Raw genomic sequence first — 17,342 nt, forward strand, 5'->3', positions numbered from 1 at the left:
CTTTTTTTAATAGATACTCCTGTGTTTGTACTGAAACAAGATAACTTTTTACAATTTAACAAAGGAATTGAAAGCAGAAAATAAATGAAGAATTGTTAGTTGGATAGAAAGCTCACTAACAAAACAACACAGTAACTGAATCACCTTCATTAGTTGTGTTCTTTAATAAAAGGAGGTAATTTGTATCAGCACTGCTGCCCCAGAGCAAGTTTTGATTCTTCACATACTCTTGGCATTAATGGGCTCAAGCTGAAAACCCACAGTCTGTATTCCAGGTGCTTCAAAGTATAACTTCAGTTTATTTACCTTCATGGCAATCAGGTGAAACAACCAATTATTTTTCCATTTTCCATAATCCTCTTATTTGCCGGCCCTTGAGCCAGTAAACTTTTATAAAATTAATTAAAAACAATATAAAATCTAACTATCATTTGATAAAGCACAGAAAGGTTCTCAAGAAGGCAAAACACTTGTTCTCCTAGACAGCACTTTCTTTGGAAGCCCTGCGGCGGGCATTGTACAGGACTGAATGAGACTCTGCCACACACATCAGGAAACAGAGAAGGCTGAATATCTGCTGCTGGCTCTGACAGTGCTCAAGTTGCTGTTGTAACAGCAGAGAAACCTTGCCATATTGTCCCTAGACCTTGCCACAGCACTCAAACTGTCCTTGAGTAGAGCCCAGACTACACATCATCCTTCACAAACATTTAGTTGAAGTTCTTTGGAACACTTGCTTCCCAAGTTGTGTGACTAAAGAGCAGATGCTTTTCCTGAATTAAGGAACAATAAGCCTCACCCTAGCTACCCACATAGGTAAGTGTGTGCCCAGCTCAACCAGCACCAGCTGGATGGTATCACCTGCCCAGCCCAAAGGAGCAAACAGTGGAGCTTCAGGCATCAGTGAAAAATTCACACTTCTTTCTTCTTTCTTGCATTGAATTGTAGATTTCACCCTATTTACGGATGCATAACTAAATCTAAATAATTCAGAAAATGAAAGTTGAGCTCAGAAAAAGGTGTCATGAGTCCATGTTGCAATACCAGCTGCAGGCTCTTACAAGAAAGGAGGAGGGTGAGGTAGGACAGCACAGAGAGCACAGTCACTGGCACAGCAACATGAGCGTGCCCATGAGCAAATCACTGAGCAAATCATGAGAAAATCACTAAATGGGCAAGGGACACATGGGGGAAAGGGGAGGCCAGCACAGGGAGCAGAGCTGAAGGGTTACAACAGAGCCAGGATCCCAAGCCCTGACTGCCACGATGCTCAGGCTGGGGCACACCACTGCCAAAGTCCTTGGCACCAGCAGCCTTAGGGCTGGCAGTGGTGTCTCTCTCACCCACTGTGATGCTTTGTCTCAGGGCATGGGGGTTAATTGCTGGGAATGTCAAATGAGGAGGGTTAATGATGAGCTGGAAGAAATTTCAGTATTGCTACTGAACCCTCTGATTACTTGGGCAACACTGCGGGAGTGAAAACTCTAATGCCACCATCATTTTCTTCCAGGCAGTTAATTCTTTTATATATATTTATATATTTTTCTGTATGAATACATGCACATAGATACATTTTCTCATTCCAGCAATGCTGAGACATGAAATAAGAATAGCACTTTTTTTCAGTGCTAGCCTGCTAAGATGCCATATCAGCAGCACTAGGAGAAGTGAAGAGCTCCTTGAATGTGTTTTACCTCTTTATTATGGCTACCTCATTATTCAATCTTCATCCTATTGTCCAAAACTTATATAACATGGCTGATACTTCTGGGTCATGTGTGTCTAGAAGTTTTCTGAATTTTCAGCATTTTTAAGGATTATTTTGTGACACGTTCTTATTAATAATAATTTTTTTCTTGCAGCTCCAGTGCCTCCTCTTCATCTGGAATACTTGAGAGCTAGTGAGATAACTGAGTGTATCACCTATTCCTAAAGACATTGTTATGCAAGTACTGCTTCACTCTTTCAACATCAGTGCTTTAAATATAGCTAAAGAAACAAAACATTTTTCAAGGAGACTTCTAGAACTGTGAATAGTATCACAAATGTGTCTTTCAGTGTCCACCACAAATAGCCAAGTGAAGATACCTATAATCTAATTCAAAATCCATGTGTTTTTATCTCATAATGAATGCCATAAATTGTTTGCTACAGAGTGCAAAAATCCCCTTTTGCTTTAGCTGTTCTGCTGCAATTTGAAAACTATTTTTTTTCATTTTAACATTACTGCATTTCTCATATTTAACTTATTGCTATGTAATTGCCCAACATTTAAAAACAATAGCATTCAATCCCAGAACATATCACAGAGGAGTGTTAGGCAGCAGGAGATATCTATTTAATCACTACTTCACATTGTTACAGCAACAGCAGGAGAACTATAGAAAGAATTTCCTTAAAAATTAAACCATGGAGGATGCTAGGACTGCCAAAGAATGGATTTCTTAAGAAAAAAAAGAGAATTCTGACACTCACAAACAAATCTGTTCTGGTTTTTTTGTGATGATAATGGTTTCCCATAATCATACAAATAACACAGGTTATTTCATTAAAATCAGGATACTCCAATCATGAAAACTCAGAAATTTTCTAGCTCCTTAAGACAGGTGTTCAACTTACCTTTGCAGTTCTCAGGATGCAGCCTAGTGCTGTGATGCCCTGGACGCACGCTGCCCTCACAGTCACCATCCACCTCACCTGGCCACTAATGGGGCATTCCTAGTCCTGCAGCAGTTCTAAATGCATGGCCAGAGAGCTGGATAAAAACACAGGTTAAAAGCACCTGTCTTTTAGAGCAGAACTGATATTATTCATTAGCCTGCGGTGGCTACCCTCTGTCTTAAGTAATACACATTCCTAAAGCTGCTCAGGTGCTCTAAGCATCTACTCAAAAGGGCCCCAATGACTCTGAAAAAGCTGCAAACAATGTACTTGCTGCCAGACTTTATTTTTAAGTGAACTCTACAAAGATTTTGTATCTTAAAGACTTCAGGTCCTTAGGTAGAACAAAGACTCTTTTTCTTCTGTGTTATACCGATATTAGGACTGTTGGCATCTTTATCAGACAAAGAGACCTTCTGAAAGCCTAAGTAAGCTTGTCAGGATTTACCAGGAATGCTTTGTATTTTCTCAAAGATCCAGCAGAGCACACAGGATAAAACTTATTTTCCTGGGAAAAGTAGAAAATACCTCCCTGCTTTGCACTTCATGCTAGTTTTGTTGGTTTTTCTCACTTAAAGTAGCATTACTTTTGTTACTAGAAAGACATCAAGTGGCATATTTAAAATTTACACTGTTTGTTAGCAGATGAGGGTTATCCCTGGGTGAACCTATGTGTGGCTGTAATACTCCAAAACTCCATGATCTAGGATCAAGTAGAGCAGGCAGCACACCTATCGACACAAACCAGAATCCCTCAATGCTTGCACATTACCAGTACCAGAACTGATATTCCTAATAACAAAATTTAAAATCCATGAGCCATGATGTGATGGGACATTTGTTTAGAAGAGGACTATACCAACTCTTACCAACTATTACCAACCAGGGAACTGTACTTTTGTCGTCATGATTTCCTTCCCAGCACAGGGAAAGAAAACCATGCTGAAACAAAGACCCATGGTGAGGCTGCCCCACTGCAGTAAGTACTAAATATTGGTTAAAATGGACAAGTAAGTTAATTCATAATATAAATTAAGTATTATTAATAATCCTAAAATCATTAAGGTTGGAAAATATCTCCAAGAACATCAAGTCGAATCTTCAATTTAACACCACCATGTTAACTAGGCCATGGCACTATGTGCCACATCCAGATTTTTCTTGAACAGTTCCAGGGATCGTGACTCCATCACTTCCCTGAGCAACCTGTCCCAACATTGACAGTCCTTTCAGTGAATAAATTCTTCCTGATATCCAACCTGAATGTCCCCTGCTGAAGGTAGCTTGAGGCAATTTCCTCTCATCCTGTCACTACTTGCTTGGGAAAAGAGATCGACCCACACCTTACTAGAACATCTGTTCAGGGAGTTGTTTACAGGGATAAGGACTCCTGACTAAATATCCCCAACTCTCTCAGCCATTCCTCGCAGGAGTTTCCCTCTAGACCCTACCTCAGCTTCATTGTCCTTCTCTGGACACGCTCCAGCACCTCAATGTCCTTCTTGCAGTGAGGGGCCCAGAACTGGACACAGCTCTTGAGGCGGGGCCTCACCAGTGCCCAGTACAGGGGGACAGTCACTGCTCCTGCTGGCTACAACACTGCTGACACAGGCCAGGATGCCCTTGGCCTTCTTGGCCCCCTGGGCACACCCTGGCTCATGTTCAGCTGCTGTCACCAGCACCCCCAGGTCCTTTTCCACTGGCCAGCTTCCCAGACACTCTGTCCCCTGCCTGTGGCACTGCCTGGGGCTGCTGTGACCCAAGGGCAGGACTCAGAACTTGTTCTTGTTGAACCTCATTCTGTTGGTCTCAGCCCATTGATCCAGCCAGTCCAGATCCCCTGCAGAGATTCCTGCCCTCCAGCAGATCAACATTCCTACCCCACTTAGTGTCATCTGTGAACTTACTGAGGCTGCACTCGATCCCCTCACCCAGATCAAAAGAGACATCAAGCAGGACTGGCCCCAGTACCGAGCCTTGGGGAACCTTATTGGTGATGAGCCACCCACTGCATGCCGTGCCATTCACCACCAGTAATAAAATCCGTGGTATCTCTGCCTGACATTACATTGCATTGACTAGCCAATAATGCACAGCATCCCTATAACTGCACCTCCTACTCTGCCTGAAGTTGGGGGTCTGGTCCTGTTCTAGCATTTAGTTGTCTTCTGAAAATTATGCTTTTATTTTTCACATTTGAAAACTATATGGTTTTTTATTTCATCCTAGAGCTGGTATTGCATTTCCTTACCACACACCCACCCCATCCCCTTCACCTAAGAGAAAATTTGCAAATAAAAAGGTACTATGCTTTATAGTTAATGATCTTTTGCTCTGACAGCATTATTTAAACAAAAGTTTTGTTGCTTTAGCTGTAATTCCACTGGCTAATTGGAGGACTTGCCCTTTTTTTTAAATTTAAGCATTCACCTACTCCTTTGCAGTGGCTGAAAACTTTTAGTTGAAACAATTGCTGTGTGAGAAATGTCACTGAACTAAAACCACTTTCCTAAATATATAACAACCTTTTTTTTTACAGCATTGTTTTATGGCAAAAAAAAGTATTTTCAATACTTCCAGACATTCATTTGTTCAGCTCCTTTGGAGTATGGATTTTAAACAATTAGGAGTAGTGCTCCATTATGTAAATTGTAAGGACAGAGTGGAGGAAAAAGGTTTACTAGAAATTTTAGCACTGTCAGTAAATGGACTGTGGCTGTGACACATTATTTCAGATGTTCTTGCCTTTATGAGAAAATAATAAATCCATGCGCTCCCTTTGTTTTTAGGAAATGGAATTTATGGATGTCTTATAATAGAGGTGAAAAAGTACCCAATGATGCACAGAATTAATTCATATCTACTCATATTAAGGAGAGTTTTCTGCAGCATGTGTTGCTTCTTAAAAATCTCCTGTAGCATATCCATGTATTCAAGTCACCAAAGGCTTGGATCTTGGTTTCGCTCTAAAATCCCCATTTTACACCACCACTTTCATGACTTTGAGGCTGTTCCTGCAAAACAGCTGGACAGTCTTAAGGAGGTTTAGATTTAATACTGGACTATATGCCCCAGTGGACTTGGGAATGACAAATGCTGAGCACAGGTAGTCCCATGGAGCGTTCTGTTGGCACTTACTCTGAAGATCCACACTCCAAGCTTTCTCTTATCTCCCACCCTATGGCCAGTAAGGTACTTGAGAAAGGGAACTTTTGGCTTTGAAAAAAACTTGGAAATATCATTTTATCTCCTCTGACACCTTCTGGGAAAAAAAGGATAAGTCTTTCCTAAATTTGACACAAAGCCAAAGCTTTAGCCTTCTTGATGCTGTCAGTGAGTGGAAAGGCAGGGAAAAAGCTCTTATTGATTCCAGAAGGTTTAACCTAAAGGGACTGTGAAAATGAAGGTTTTCACACAGCTTTAAGAAAAACTATTTGTGCTTCAGAGATGCTAAAATGTTGGTTTGAAGTTGTAAGCTGTGTCTAATGGCTTTAGGAACACTGCTATGTAAATTTGGAGCTGCAGAAGTGACTCAACGTGTACCATCTCTATGTACACAGGAATGTATATTCTGTGTGTATGAAGTGTGCCCTATCCTATTCATAAGACTCTTTTTTTTAGTTGTTTAGATACAAGAGATAAAAAAAAAATCCTCTTATAAAAACCTGGACAGCCTTCCTTGTGGAAACAAAGTGGTTTGATATATTGTGCTTGTTTACACACACACCCCTTTTATCTATGAAATGGTTGCAGTACATATTTTGCCACTCAAAGTTTGTGCACACAACTTTTTATCTCGCAGTGTCTGCAAAAGCTACATTAAAAATACTACATGCTTCTGAAGTTTTTTTCAATGTTTTCCAGGAGCACGTGTAAAAAATGTTCTTGTCTGATACTGGAAGTGATCCCTATCAGTTCTACTTCATAAAATTCCTAGGGCTTTCATTTTCATCCACTTTCACATTCTTCACAACCACTGGTATTGATATGCCATATAACAACCTCTCTCCAGGATGACTGCTGCAAATAAGTACTACTAAAAACATCACAAAGATTGATCCTTTTTCTCCTGCCCAGTTATCAATGTTCAAATGATTAGATAGTCCCCCTGGGCATAAACATGAATAACAAAATGAAGCCTCTGAGCAGCAGCATAGAACACTCTGGACAGGCACCAAATTTTGCAGAGAGTTGGACAAACCTTAACCAAAATTTATATGTATTAAATCACTCTCTTTTATCTGAAAAAAGTACAAAATCATAACATCTATGGTCCTCTAGTCTACCCAGGGTTTTCCCTGGCCAGTTTGTGTTGAAATTGGCTTATTGCTACGTGAGTAAACAAGAGGTAGATTCTGACACAGACCCCAGTGGCACCACTCTGAATGTGTTTGCTTCAAGGCTGCACAGTTTCATTACACTTTAGATGAGCTGGTCTAACCTGTAAAAACAGATCAATAGCTCTATGTGTATTAGCCTCGACGTGGCAGTTTTTGTGATCTGGTGTACCTGCACACACACTCTTCTCACTGCACATGCTGCAAATAATTCCTAGAAGCATCCAGAATTTTTTTACTTGCAGTTTAAAAGCCTCCAGTGCCCAGAAAGCCAGGAATTCCCTCTGCAGCAATACCATTACTCCTGCTGAGTATAGTCTGCTGTGTGGGGAAAAAAAGAGAAACATTCAGTCTTTGTGTATACATTTCAAGTGACTGCAAGAACATGTGACAGACATGTATGTTTACACTGTCATAGAATCACAGAATGGTGTGGATTGGAAGGGAATGAAAGGTCATTTAATTCCAATTCCCTGCTGCCATGGGCAGGGACACCTTCCAGTGGACCAGGCTGCTCAGGGACACATCCAATCCGACCTTGAACACTTCTAGAGCTGGAGTATGTAAAACTTTTCTGGACAGCGTTTTCCAGAATCTCATCTCCTGCACATTAAGGAATTTCTTCCTAATAGCCAATCTAATCCTGCCCTGTTTTTTGTTTAAAGCCATTAATTCCCTCTTGTTCTATCACTGCATACTCTCATAAGAAGTCCCTCTCCTGCTTTCTTGTAGGCCTCCTTTAGGTACTGAAAAGCTGTGAAAAAGTCACCCCAGATTTGTTTTCTCCAGTCTGAACAATGTCAACTCTCTCAGGCTTTCCTCATAGGAAAGGTGTTTCATCCTTATCATCTTCTTCTACACATACATTAATAAACAGCAGCAGGAACAGAAAAAAAATAGAATGCATGCAGCCATGCTTCCTGGTGTGATGACTTTTATAAGCTTGGGACTGAACTAAGATGATTATGAGCATTTCTACTTCATACTCTTGACTGGGCTTTTCAGATGTGCAGAGAAGCCAACTGAACTACTCCATGTCTAAAAAGCAGCAGAAGAGAAGAGAAATACCCTGGACAGCAGCTCAGAGGTGAGTTACTTCCAATAATCCTTTGGTAACGTTGAATACGAATTTGTTTCTAAAGCAGCTTTACTCAACCACATGCACCAACAACAGATTCCAGCTCCTCAAAACACCTCACTGGGTACCTGACTTCCACCCTCCAAGAAAAAGACTTGCTCTTTCCTTTCAATCAAATGCCCCATGTCCAAGGCAGCCTAATGCCTATTTTTCTTCTTCTGTAGCAGAAGCAACAGACATCTTGCCAGGCCCGTCTACAAGAAAGGAAGGAATTTCCTCAAGACTCTTGAGTTGTAGTCACACTGGATCTGGAGGATCTTCAGGTCTAGAGGATCAGGGTGCAGAGGCTGGGGAACAGAGTGGGGAGAAACTTCCCAGGGAGAAATGTAGGGATTCTGGCTTTTTTTCTTCTGAAGAGGGGGAATACAGCAGCAATGCTTTGAGGAGAGCAAAGGATATAGGATTCGTGGATTTAGAGTAAAACAATAGAAGTAAAACTGTGGAGATGCATTTTTGCTTGAAATACTAGCAGGACCTTGTTTTGGCTTACACTTCCTTTATTAAGTATTGTCTTCCAAAAAGGAGATGCAGAAGTTTGGTAAATTTGCTTTAGTGATAGGTCATATAGCACCCATAAAAAAGGTGGTGGGGGAGGAAGCCCATTCCTTCCAAATTCCTAATAGCTAATGAAAACTGTGACAGAGTCATTACTGCCATAGGGGTTCTGATTACCTCTGTGGATACAAGATTTTTCTTGGCCCACAGTAAAATGCCATCTCTGCAAACAGCTCACAGCAATTCTGCCCCTGGGGGGTTATTTTGGAACCACTGACTTAGGTGGCACTGTTGGGTTTACTGTTTTCTTGTGAATGTTCCCAGACATTTTGGTGCCTGCCTAAGTACAGGACTCACCAAGAGCAGCCAATACAGGTCATAAAACACTGTAAAAAGAGAATTTCCATTTCAGCTGTGCCTCTGTCCTGAATTCAGGACGGCTGCCTCTGAAGCACTACACTTAAGGGTGCTTATGATGCACAAGAAGTTTCCAGCCCACACAGTAGTTGCAGCTTTTATCTCTTTGGCTTTGATCTCCTCTGTATTCTCTTAAATATAATTAAACCTGTCACATCATTTCCCATCTTACAGCTTTCTCTCTGAAACAAAACATTTATGCAAAAATTAGGAATTTTAAACAAAGACAGTTCCAAAGAGTAATAAAATATATTTGGGACATTTCAGCTCCACCTCATATATCATTTACTTACAAATGTGGTGCATTCCATTCTGACTAACTCCTGAACCAGAACATTTTATTTCATTCTTTTCTAGCACAGTGTATTTTACTGCAAATTTCATTAATATTTGCCACTGCTAACTTGGAATCTTCTTATGACATGAATTTGACAACTCTGGCATAAAACAAAGCACAAGTCTCTCTGACAAACTGCATTAACCCCATCTTGTGGTTTGACACATTGATTTAACTAATGAAAAATATCTTTAAGGAAACAAATTCTTTGAAACTTTTGACAAATCTGTGCATTGTTCACAGTTTTACCACAGGCCAAATTTGCATTTACCCCCTTAAACAACTGCACAAAAGCTCAGTGTCGAAAGAGCTGTGAAGTGCACATTATTGCTATGAACCATTCATTTTATTCCTTACTGTGTATGCAGTTTTCCACAGCAGAAAGAAACAAAAACCAAACCATTTTTCAAAGCTGTTTTGCATTGTCCTGTTCAAATCTGAACTCAGTCCTCTAAATTGTTGTATCTTCAGGAAGAATTCTCCACTTTTTATCAGTAAGATCTTTCCTAGTATCTCTAATTGCAATATCCCTTTACATTCCAAGTAGTTACAGGTTTATCCTCACAATGCTCCCTCCCATCCCATAGCAGCAAAATTATTACTGTCTTACAGATAAGATGGTAAGGATTACATGATTACCCACTGGAGCAACAGAATTTTGAAGCACAGCAAATTGTTATCCCATGTTGAAGGAATGCTTTAACACTGACACTGCAGAATCCTCTGCAAATAAGAAGAAAAATTAAAAATAGCTTGTTAAGAGCAACACCTGGTATGATTAACTCAACTGACCATAATGGATTACATGAAAGACTGATGAGCTACACGAAAAACTACAGAAACTACTAAATGCACTGTGCTGAATTTCATTAAAATTGTACTTGAGTTACAGGACAGGACGTAATGGCTCCCTCAGAAGGGCGGGAGCTTGTGGTTAACACCTGTAAGAGATGAATCACAAAAGGCCCTGTACTTTACCTTGCTAGATCATGTGAAGAGTTCCTCTAAACTCTAAACAGGGTGTTGCCAAGTCAGAAGCCCTGTCCAAGTGACCTGAGCCAGGTGAGGGCAGCCAGAATGAGGTAGAGTTGCTGTGCCTATGCACTTTGGGTGTGATTGCATCAGTTCTTGTGTTTCCTGGGACCACTGGGGCAAATGCACACATGCAAGAGCTTTCAATGATTCTGAAGGCAGCTATTGCTTAATACCAGCCAAGTGACAAGTCTAGAAACTACAGATCCTGGATTTAGCTAGTTTATCCATAAGAAGATTAAAAAAGGATCTATTTGGTTTTAAGAACATTTAGAGGGGGGAAAAAATGAACACCAGGTATTTCCTCAAGCTAACAAAAGATGACACTGCAAGGTGTTGTCAGTGCATGAGAACAGAAGCTAAGCTACATAAATTTCAGGTGATTTAACTGATGAGATTTTTTCACCTTTAATGCAAGTCTCATGATATCGAGATTTTTCATAAAGCCTCCAACTGCTGCAATTACTTCACTTCTAACATCAGTGTTTCCACTAAAAAAAACCAAAACTATTTCTATCCCTCAGTGGCTTCAGACAAAATACATTTCAACTATGAACACTGAAGACTAAATTACAGAACAAGAATGAAAAAAAAAATTCCACAACTTTTTAATGTATTATGTTGGTAATGGGGATATTAAGCTAGGAATTAAATGCACAACAGTTTTAAGTGTATATAAGAGGTACTTACCAGCAGATTGTACAGATGTGTTGCCCCATTACATGGAGTCCTTAATTTGCATGAATATCTGGAATGAAAGAAAGTTTATTCAGTCTCTTGAATATGAAAATATTAAAGGTATTTTGGCTTATATTGTGCAAAAAATGGAATTAGATGCCTGTCCTGGTTCTTCCCCAACTTTAAAAAATGCCCACAGAATATGATTCCCAGTCCTGTTTGCAATGCATCCTGGAGAGATGCTCTGTCAGCCTCACGCTGCAAATACCCTGCAAGAGCTGTCTGGTACCTTCTCAGAGGGTTTGTTTTCTTTCAGTCACAGATCTTTTGTACTGCTACTTAATAAAAGCTTCAAAGAAAAAAGAATAAAAAGAAAGGAAAACATGAGTAGATACTCAGAATGAAAGGATGAATAAACAAAACAGAAGCCCAGTACCTTGAGAATGTGTGACTACTCTTGAGTCTGTGTTTTACAGGTGAATGAAAGCTAGACAAGTCAGCACACAGTGGTCTTGAAGACAGAACATTCTCTTTTAGGGGGAAAAACAAAAAGAAAAAGAAAAAAAGAGAAAGACAAAAAACAAAAAGAGAAAAGGTACATAATCCAGTTCTTTTACCATATGTTTTATAAGGGGTTTTTTTCAGTCATAGCAGACACAATCTGATGTAACAAGTTTTGTCAACAGCTTGATGTGCCAGCACAATCTGACTCAAGAGAACCTCAAAGGAACTGATTGTTTCAGGTGTGCTTTGTTTAGAAACACAATCTTTTCCCACATTCCAGTCTTCAAAATACTGCCAGGCTGGAGCAGACTCATATTGGTGGAAGACACAGATACTTTTGCTGAGCTGACAAGAGGATACCCCTTCTAGATGTGCTCTGTAAAGCATGTGGGGCTGTCACATGTGTCTCATTAAATGAACTGAAATGCTGAGCTAGCAGCATAGGTTTTTATTTATATTTATTTTATTTATCTCTTTCAGATATGTACAGAAGATAGTGCCTAATACGTAGGATTATCCATACTTCTCAGTTTGAGCACTGAGCATATTCATTTTGGAAAGGTAATCTAAAAAGTGAAGTATAATGAATGGAGAAAAAAAGGTGAACCAGTTGTGAACACCACCTTAAGCCTCGACTTCGAGAGCACTGTCTAATTATTATATCAATAAATTGTCTCATTTATCCCATCTAAACGGAAATTTTGTTTCACTGTTTTCTTGTACTGCACTTGGTCCACTGCTGACATCTCACACTTTGCAAGCAAAACCAACTCAGTAATTTCCAAGGACTCATTTGAAGAGCAGAAGCGTGAGCCTCATAGCTCCTCATTCTCACAGAAAAGCCTTTGGGACATTCTGCAGAAATAGAGGAAAAAGTTAAAAGGATACAGAGAAATATTATCAATCATTGTTTGTAATTTATTTGGCTAAAAGATAATACCAGTTCTTCAGTTGTCCAATGTGAGCCACTGTATTTCTAACTATTGTAGAAAAAGGGGAGAGGTATCACATAGGAGGTAGGTGGGAGAGTATGATTTTCAACTTGCCATGATATAGTTGTGGAACATTTAAGGTTATTTATTGGGGCAGGAAGAATTAAAATAATTGACATTTATCCCTTAAAACAAATAAGACATCTAAACATAGATCTTCAGCATAGTCAGCATGACTTAAGGAAAGCAAAAGCCCTCTGCGGTGGCCGAGGTATGATGCAGACCTGCCCATTGACAGAAGTACCAAAGAAGCTTCACAACCTACTTCAGATCACACAAAAAAAGGAGGTGAAATGCTGTCTTCAGATAAACAGGTTCAAAATTATATCACTTGACCATTTTCTAGTTGACTTAGAGCTACAAAACACTTTCAAAAGATTGTGAGCAACAGAGTGACAAATAAACAGTGAGAGACATAAAGGAAAGAAAAAGTGGAACAAAACTTGCAAAATTGGAAACATAAATTGAATAATCATGGTAGTCAATAACATTTACAAGTGTGGCATTCCCTGAGATCTGTGAGGACTTAAGGGGCATAAATGGAAAAAAAGAAAAAATCCCTACAATTAGGAGAATCAAATTTTGTTTGAAAACTTCTCCCAGTCTCTCTCTGCCACCTCTAGGTCTAGCTGGAGAAATCTGGTACTTTTGTAGCTGGCCAAAAGTTGGTAGGAAAGCTTCAATTCAATTCACTTGATTATTTTTAACTTTACAACCTTTGGAAGAGTTTTCTGGAATTCACTTCTAATGAATCAGGGAAGTCAGTGTGTTCCAGAGAATTTCAAAAAAAAACCAGTATAAAAATGGTTGTGACAAAAAGGGTCTTGGAGAGCCACTGAGACACATATAGTGTGAGTTTTCAAAAATAGATAAGCAAGAAGATCAGTGGCCTAAACCAGTACAAACACTGCACACTTCAGCTGATGCCTCAGGTTTCATATCTTTCAGATTCTATTCTGCTTTAGTGTGCAAGTCTAGGCTTCATATTAGGGGATAGTAAGCTCTCCTCACAGAGCAGGTAGACAAAATTCCTTTTCTAGCTGGGGACCAAGGACAGCCAATCCAGATCTCATGCCCAGGAGCATAAACAATGGTAGGTGGACTGAAGGGGGAAAAACAAGAAGGGTGGGACTTCATGGGCTAAAGCTATAAGTGAACAATTAACTCCAATATGCAAATGGACCAGAACTTATAAAAGAATGAGACCCCATGATGAGTCATCCATTTTGGGTTGTGCTGCCCAAGGTGGATCTATTGAGGCCTCTTAATAAAATACCTACTTTATTCTTTTGCTCCATCTAGTCTCTGTTCTAGGTCAGCCTTCACAAGGTGTCACAGTCAGATCTGCTATCTTTGCATACTTGTCTCTTGACTGGATCTAGGTATGCCACATTCTATGCTCTTATTTCTAAATAAAGGAATGTCTAAGTCAAACAACCCTTCTGTTTCCTGTTGCCCTCCATACCTGAGCCGTGGAGATGAGAAGCCTTTCAAGAACCACTCTGTGTGCTGACATTATTTGTGTTGATAATACAGAGAAAATATTCTTTGTGCAGCCAGCACCATCTCAAACACAGTGTAAAGGCAGCTGTGCCTAATTACAATAGGTGGCTTTTTGTCAAAGGCTTTGAGAACAAACTGTGTGTCTTATTTGTCAGGAGAGCTGCTCCAATTGTTAGCAAGGCACACCCATAATTCTTTGTGGGCTTGGCGTGTTGTTTCTGCTTTCACTGATTAATGAGATAGTGCCCCTTATGGCAGGTCACAAATTGGATTCTGTAAAAGAGGACATTAGAGGTTTACAGCTTTTTTTTGGGAAAAGAAAGAAAAAGCAAGAGCAAGCAAGAGCATGACACAATGGGCATTGACCAGCTCTATTGGAATTTTGTCATTATGGCACCAGGGAACAAATGATCATTTCTTGAAGACTACTGATATTCTGATCTGCAGTGCAGACACATTCAGCACATTTTCATCCTTGAGACTTTATTCTCACTGAATCTTGTGTGTAAACCTAGTAAGGTCTTGGTATGTGTCCCACTCTCCCTAATGTCCTTGGGAAACATGAAGAGCTCCTCAGCAGCAGGCTGACTTTAGGTGCCCCTCCATCACTTCTGAGAAAGGACCACTTCAGTGTATTGGTAGCGGTATAACAAGATTGAGAACCTCTTGAAACCACCTGCATTACACAGTACATCACAGCAACTGACAAGGCACATTACCTAGGTGATATCCATCTGATCTTTCACTGCAGTGATGGCACTTTGGTGAGCTGTTAAGGCAGGAATTGCTCTTTTCATCTGCCATAGTCCAGCAGTTCTACAGAAATATTTGGTCTTAACTAAATGATATGATGGTCAAATATGCTTTATTTTTAATCACCGTTTGGATGATTTATTTTGTGTATATTCAGTCTAATGGGCAAGTACTTCCAAGAGTAAACATATTAAGCAGCTCTGGAAAAACCTACAGAAAACAAGATTCTAAATCTGCTTGCAGTGCATTAATCAAATGGCAGAGTAAGCAAATATTGATATGTAATTTAATCTTACAAACTGTCCACAAATAAAAACATACAAATCCATACAGAGGGTTTTCATATATCCATCCCTTGGTTCATAAACAAGCATAAGCCCCACTGTGTTATAAGGCAGGGAACATGAGTTTAGGAATGTGCTTCCTAATCATCTGAACTAGAGAGTGCAAAAATCTATCAATAATAGCTTTTAATTAAAAGCAAAACAGGCACTAATGCCAAAAGCAGCCTCACAATGGACTTGTGCATGATGGCTGGACACATTTTTAGACAGGTTGGTAAGGTTTGCACTGGGCTTTAGGGCACGACTGTTAATGGCAGGATGTTGCCAATCTGCAAACAGAGCTCAGCAGCGTCAGCAAAATTAACTGCAACAAGTACCTGCAAGGAGGGCTGTACTGTAGGCAAAGAAACTCAACCTCTACTGAGGCAGGGATAAAAAGCTTAAAGATGTCCTACTCCTGCCTAAAGTGAGCCGTTGCTTTAATGATACACCCTGGCTCTGAGTGACCCTGGAATAGAGCTATCCCTTCCACATCTGAGCTCCCACAGCTCTGCCATGCCAAATCCTGCTCAGCTACAAGGATTCCTTCTGTGTGGCTGGTGTAAAATGCTGTTTGAAGGTGCAGCTCCTGACAACAGACACCTCTGAAGCAGAGACTACCTGCAATCACTGTAGAGAGCACACTGGAGAGGATATCCATGCTCCTGACCCATGGTGGAATAGGGGAATATTTCCTTAGAAGAAAAAGCCCATGGTGGAACAGGTCCTGGAGGACCCACACCAGGGCAGGGGAACAGTGTGAGAGAGAAGGAGAAGCAAAAAGGAGATATCAGGAGATCACAGCTGCCCATTGTCCATCCCCCTGTGCTGTTGGGTAGGGGAAGGTAGAAGAGTGGTATCAGAGAGCAAAACTGAGCCTAAAGGAAGCCATGATTTGTGGAGAATCCTAATTTTGGGTGTGCTTAAACTCATGCCTTGGACTGGAACACATAGGATAGGCATGCTCCTTTCCCACCTGGGAAGGGCATTAGTCTGATGCTCACATAGGTGAATCACTTATACATACAATTTACAACCCTCTGAACTCCTGCCTTTTCGGGTTCACAATCAATAAATGGCTTCTGTTGCTTACTTAAAATAATTTGATTTAAATACCCATTAAACTATTGCAAAGGTCAAGACCAAAATTCATAAATCTAGGGACAAAGAATGCATCTGCAGAACACCAGGAAGAAATGGAGCTATAGGAAATAAATTCACAATGCAATAATGAGAGATTAAACAGATGATACAAGTATGATTGATGAGCTTTATCATAGAAAAATTGCAAAAGCTCTCTGATTTCTTCTAGAAAAGGATTATGGGTATCAAAACCTCAGAATTTATTATTCTGATACATATCACATATGAATTACTTCAAGCATATTTTAGCACAGTGACAAGAGCCTTCCTATCAGGAAAACATACATTTCAAAGACACAATAAGCATCTAGTTTCCTTCATTAGAAGGAAACTCTATATGCACAACAATAAAATATTGAAATAGCAGTACTGGATATCAGTTCAAATAAAGCACACTCTTCCTTTCCATAGGCCACATCCAGATGAGGACAAGAACCTTTCACTTAAACTGGTTTTGATATTTCTATACTATGAAGTCCCAAATCTAATAGTGTTTTTTCATAGAACCACTAGTTTCTGCAGGAAATAGTATATGTGGCTGTCTTGCCAGACAAAGCATTTTCTTTCAAGTGTATCCACCAGGCCATAAGAGAATTGTCTCTGTAAACCATGCCAAAGAAAGTTTTTCCCTACCAAAAGAATTCTTTTCTCTATCAGACTCCACTGTAAACTAAAAACTTTCTGTGTCTAACTTCTGAGCTGCTGCATTCACTCGTTGCAGTGATTTTTGCTGGCACATGCTCTGTCTGCCCCATGGAGCTGCTCACCAGTGCTGCCTGGGCAATTCTGTGCAGGTGTGAGGCCAAAGAGTGACCTTCCACATGCAAAGATTTAAATCATTTCTGGAACTGTTGGCTCCTGAGTGTGTGGAAGGGACACAGGAAGGCAAAGCTGGCTGCACAGACCCTTGAATAAATGAGAAGAGCCTTAGGGCACCTAGAGGCAGTTCAAGCAGAAGGAACTACCCACATTTTGCCTTTTGCACTCGATGCCCTGTAAAATTTAGACCTTGGAATGCTGTACTCGTTG

At 40.2% G+C, this 17,342-nt stretch overlaps 1 protein-coding gene across 3 annotated transcripts in view; it reads right to left on the bottom strand.

The window, feature by feature from the left end:
* The window catches only part of LOC143693943 (uncharacterized), a 64,266-nt gene that overhangs the window by 24,315 nt on the left and 22,609 nt on the right, over positions 1-17,342 (bottom strand). For 2 of the 3 annotated variants that reach the window (XR_013182022.1, XM_077177091.1), the window contains exon 3: positions 11,108-11,165. Coding sequence is in view for 1 of the 3 variants with exons in the window: in XM_077177091.1 (XP_077033206.1) it covers positions 11,108-11,136 (29 nt within the window). In the remaining 2 variants the exon portion in view is untranslated. Of the gene's footprint in view, positions 1-10,028; positions 10,173-11,107; positions 11,166-17,342 lie in introns of those variants that run through there. The other variant, XM_077177092.1, reaches the window with a different exon arrangement.

The sequence above is a fragment of the Agelaius phoeniceus genome, chromosome 4, assembly GCF_051311805.1.
Source record: "Agelaius phoeniceus isolate bAgePho1 chromosome 4, bAgePho1.hap1, whole genome shotgun sequence".
Lineage (NCBI taxonomy): Eukaryota > Metazoa > Chordata > Aves > Passeriformes > Icteridae > Agelaius > Agelaius phoeniceus.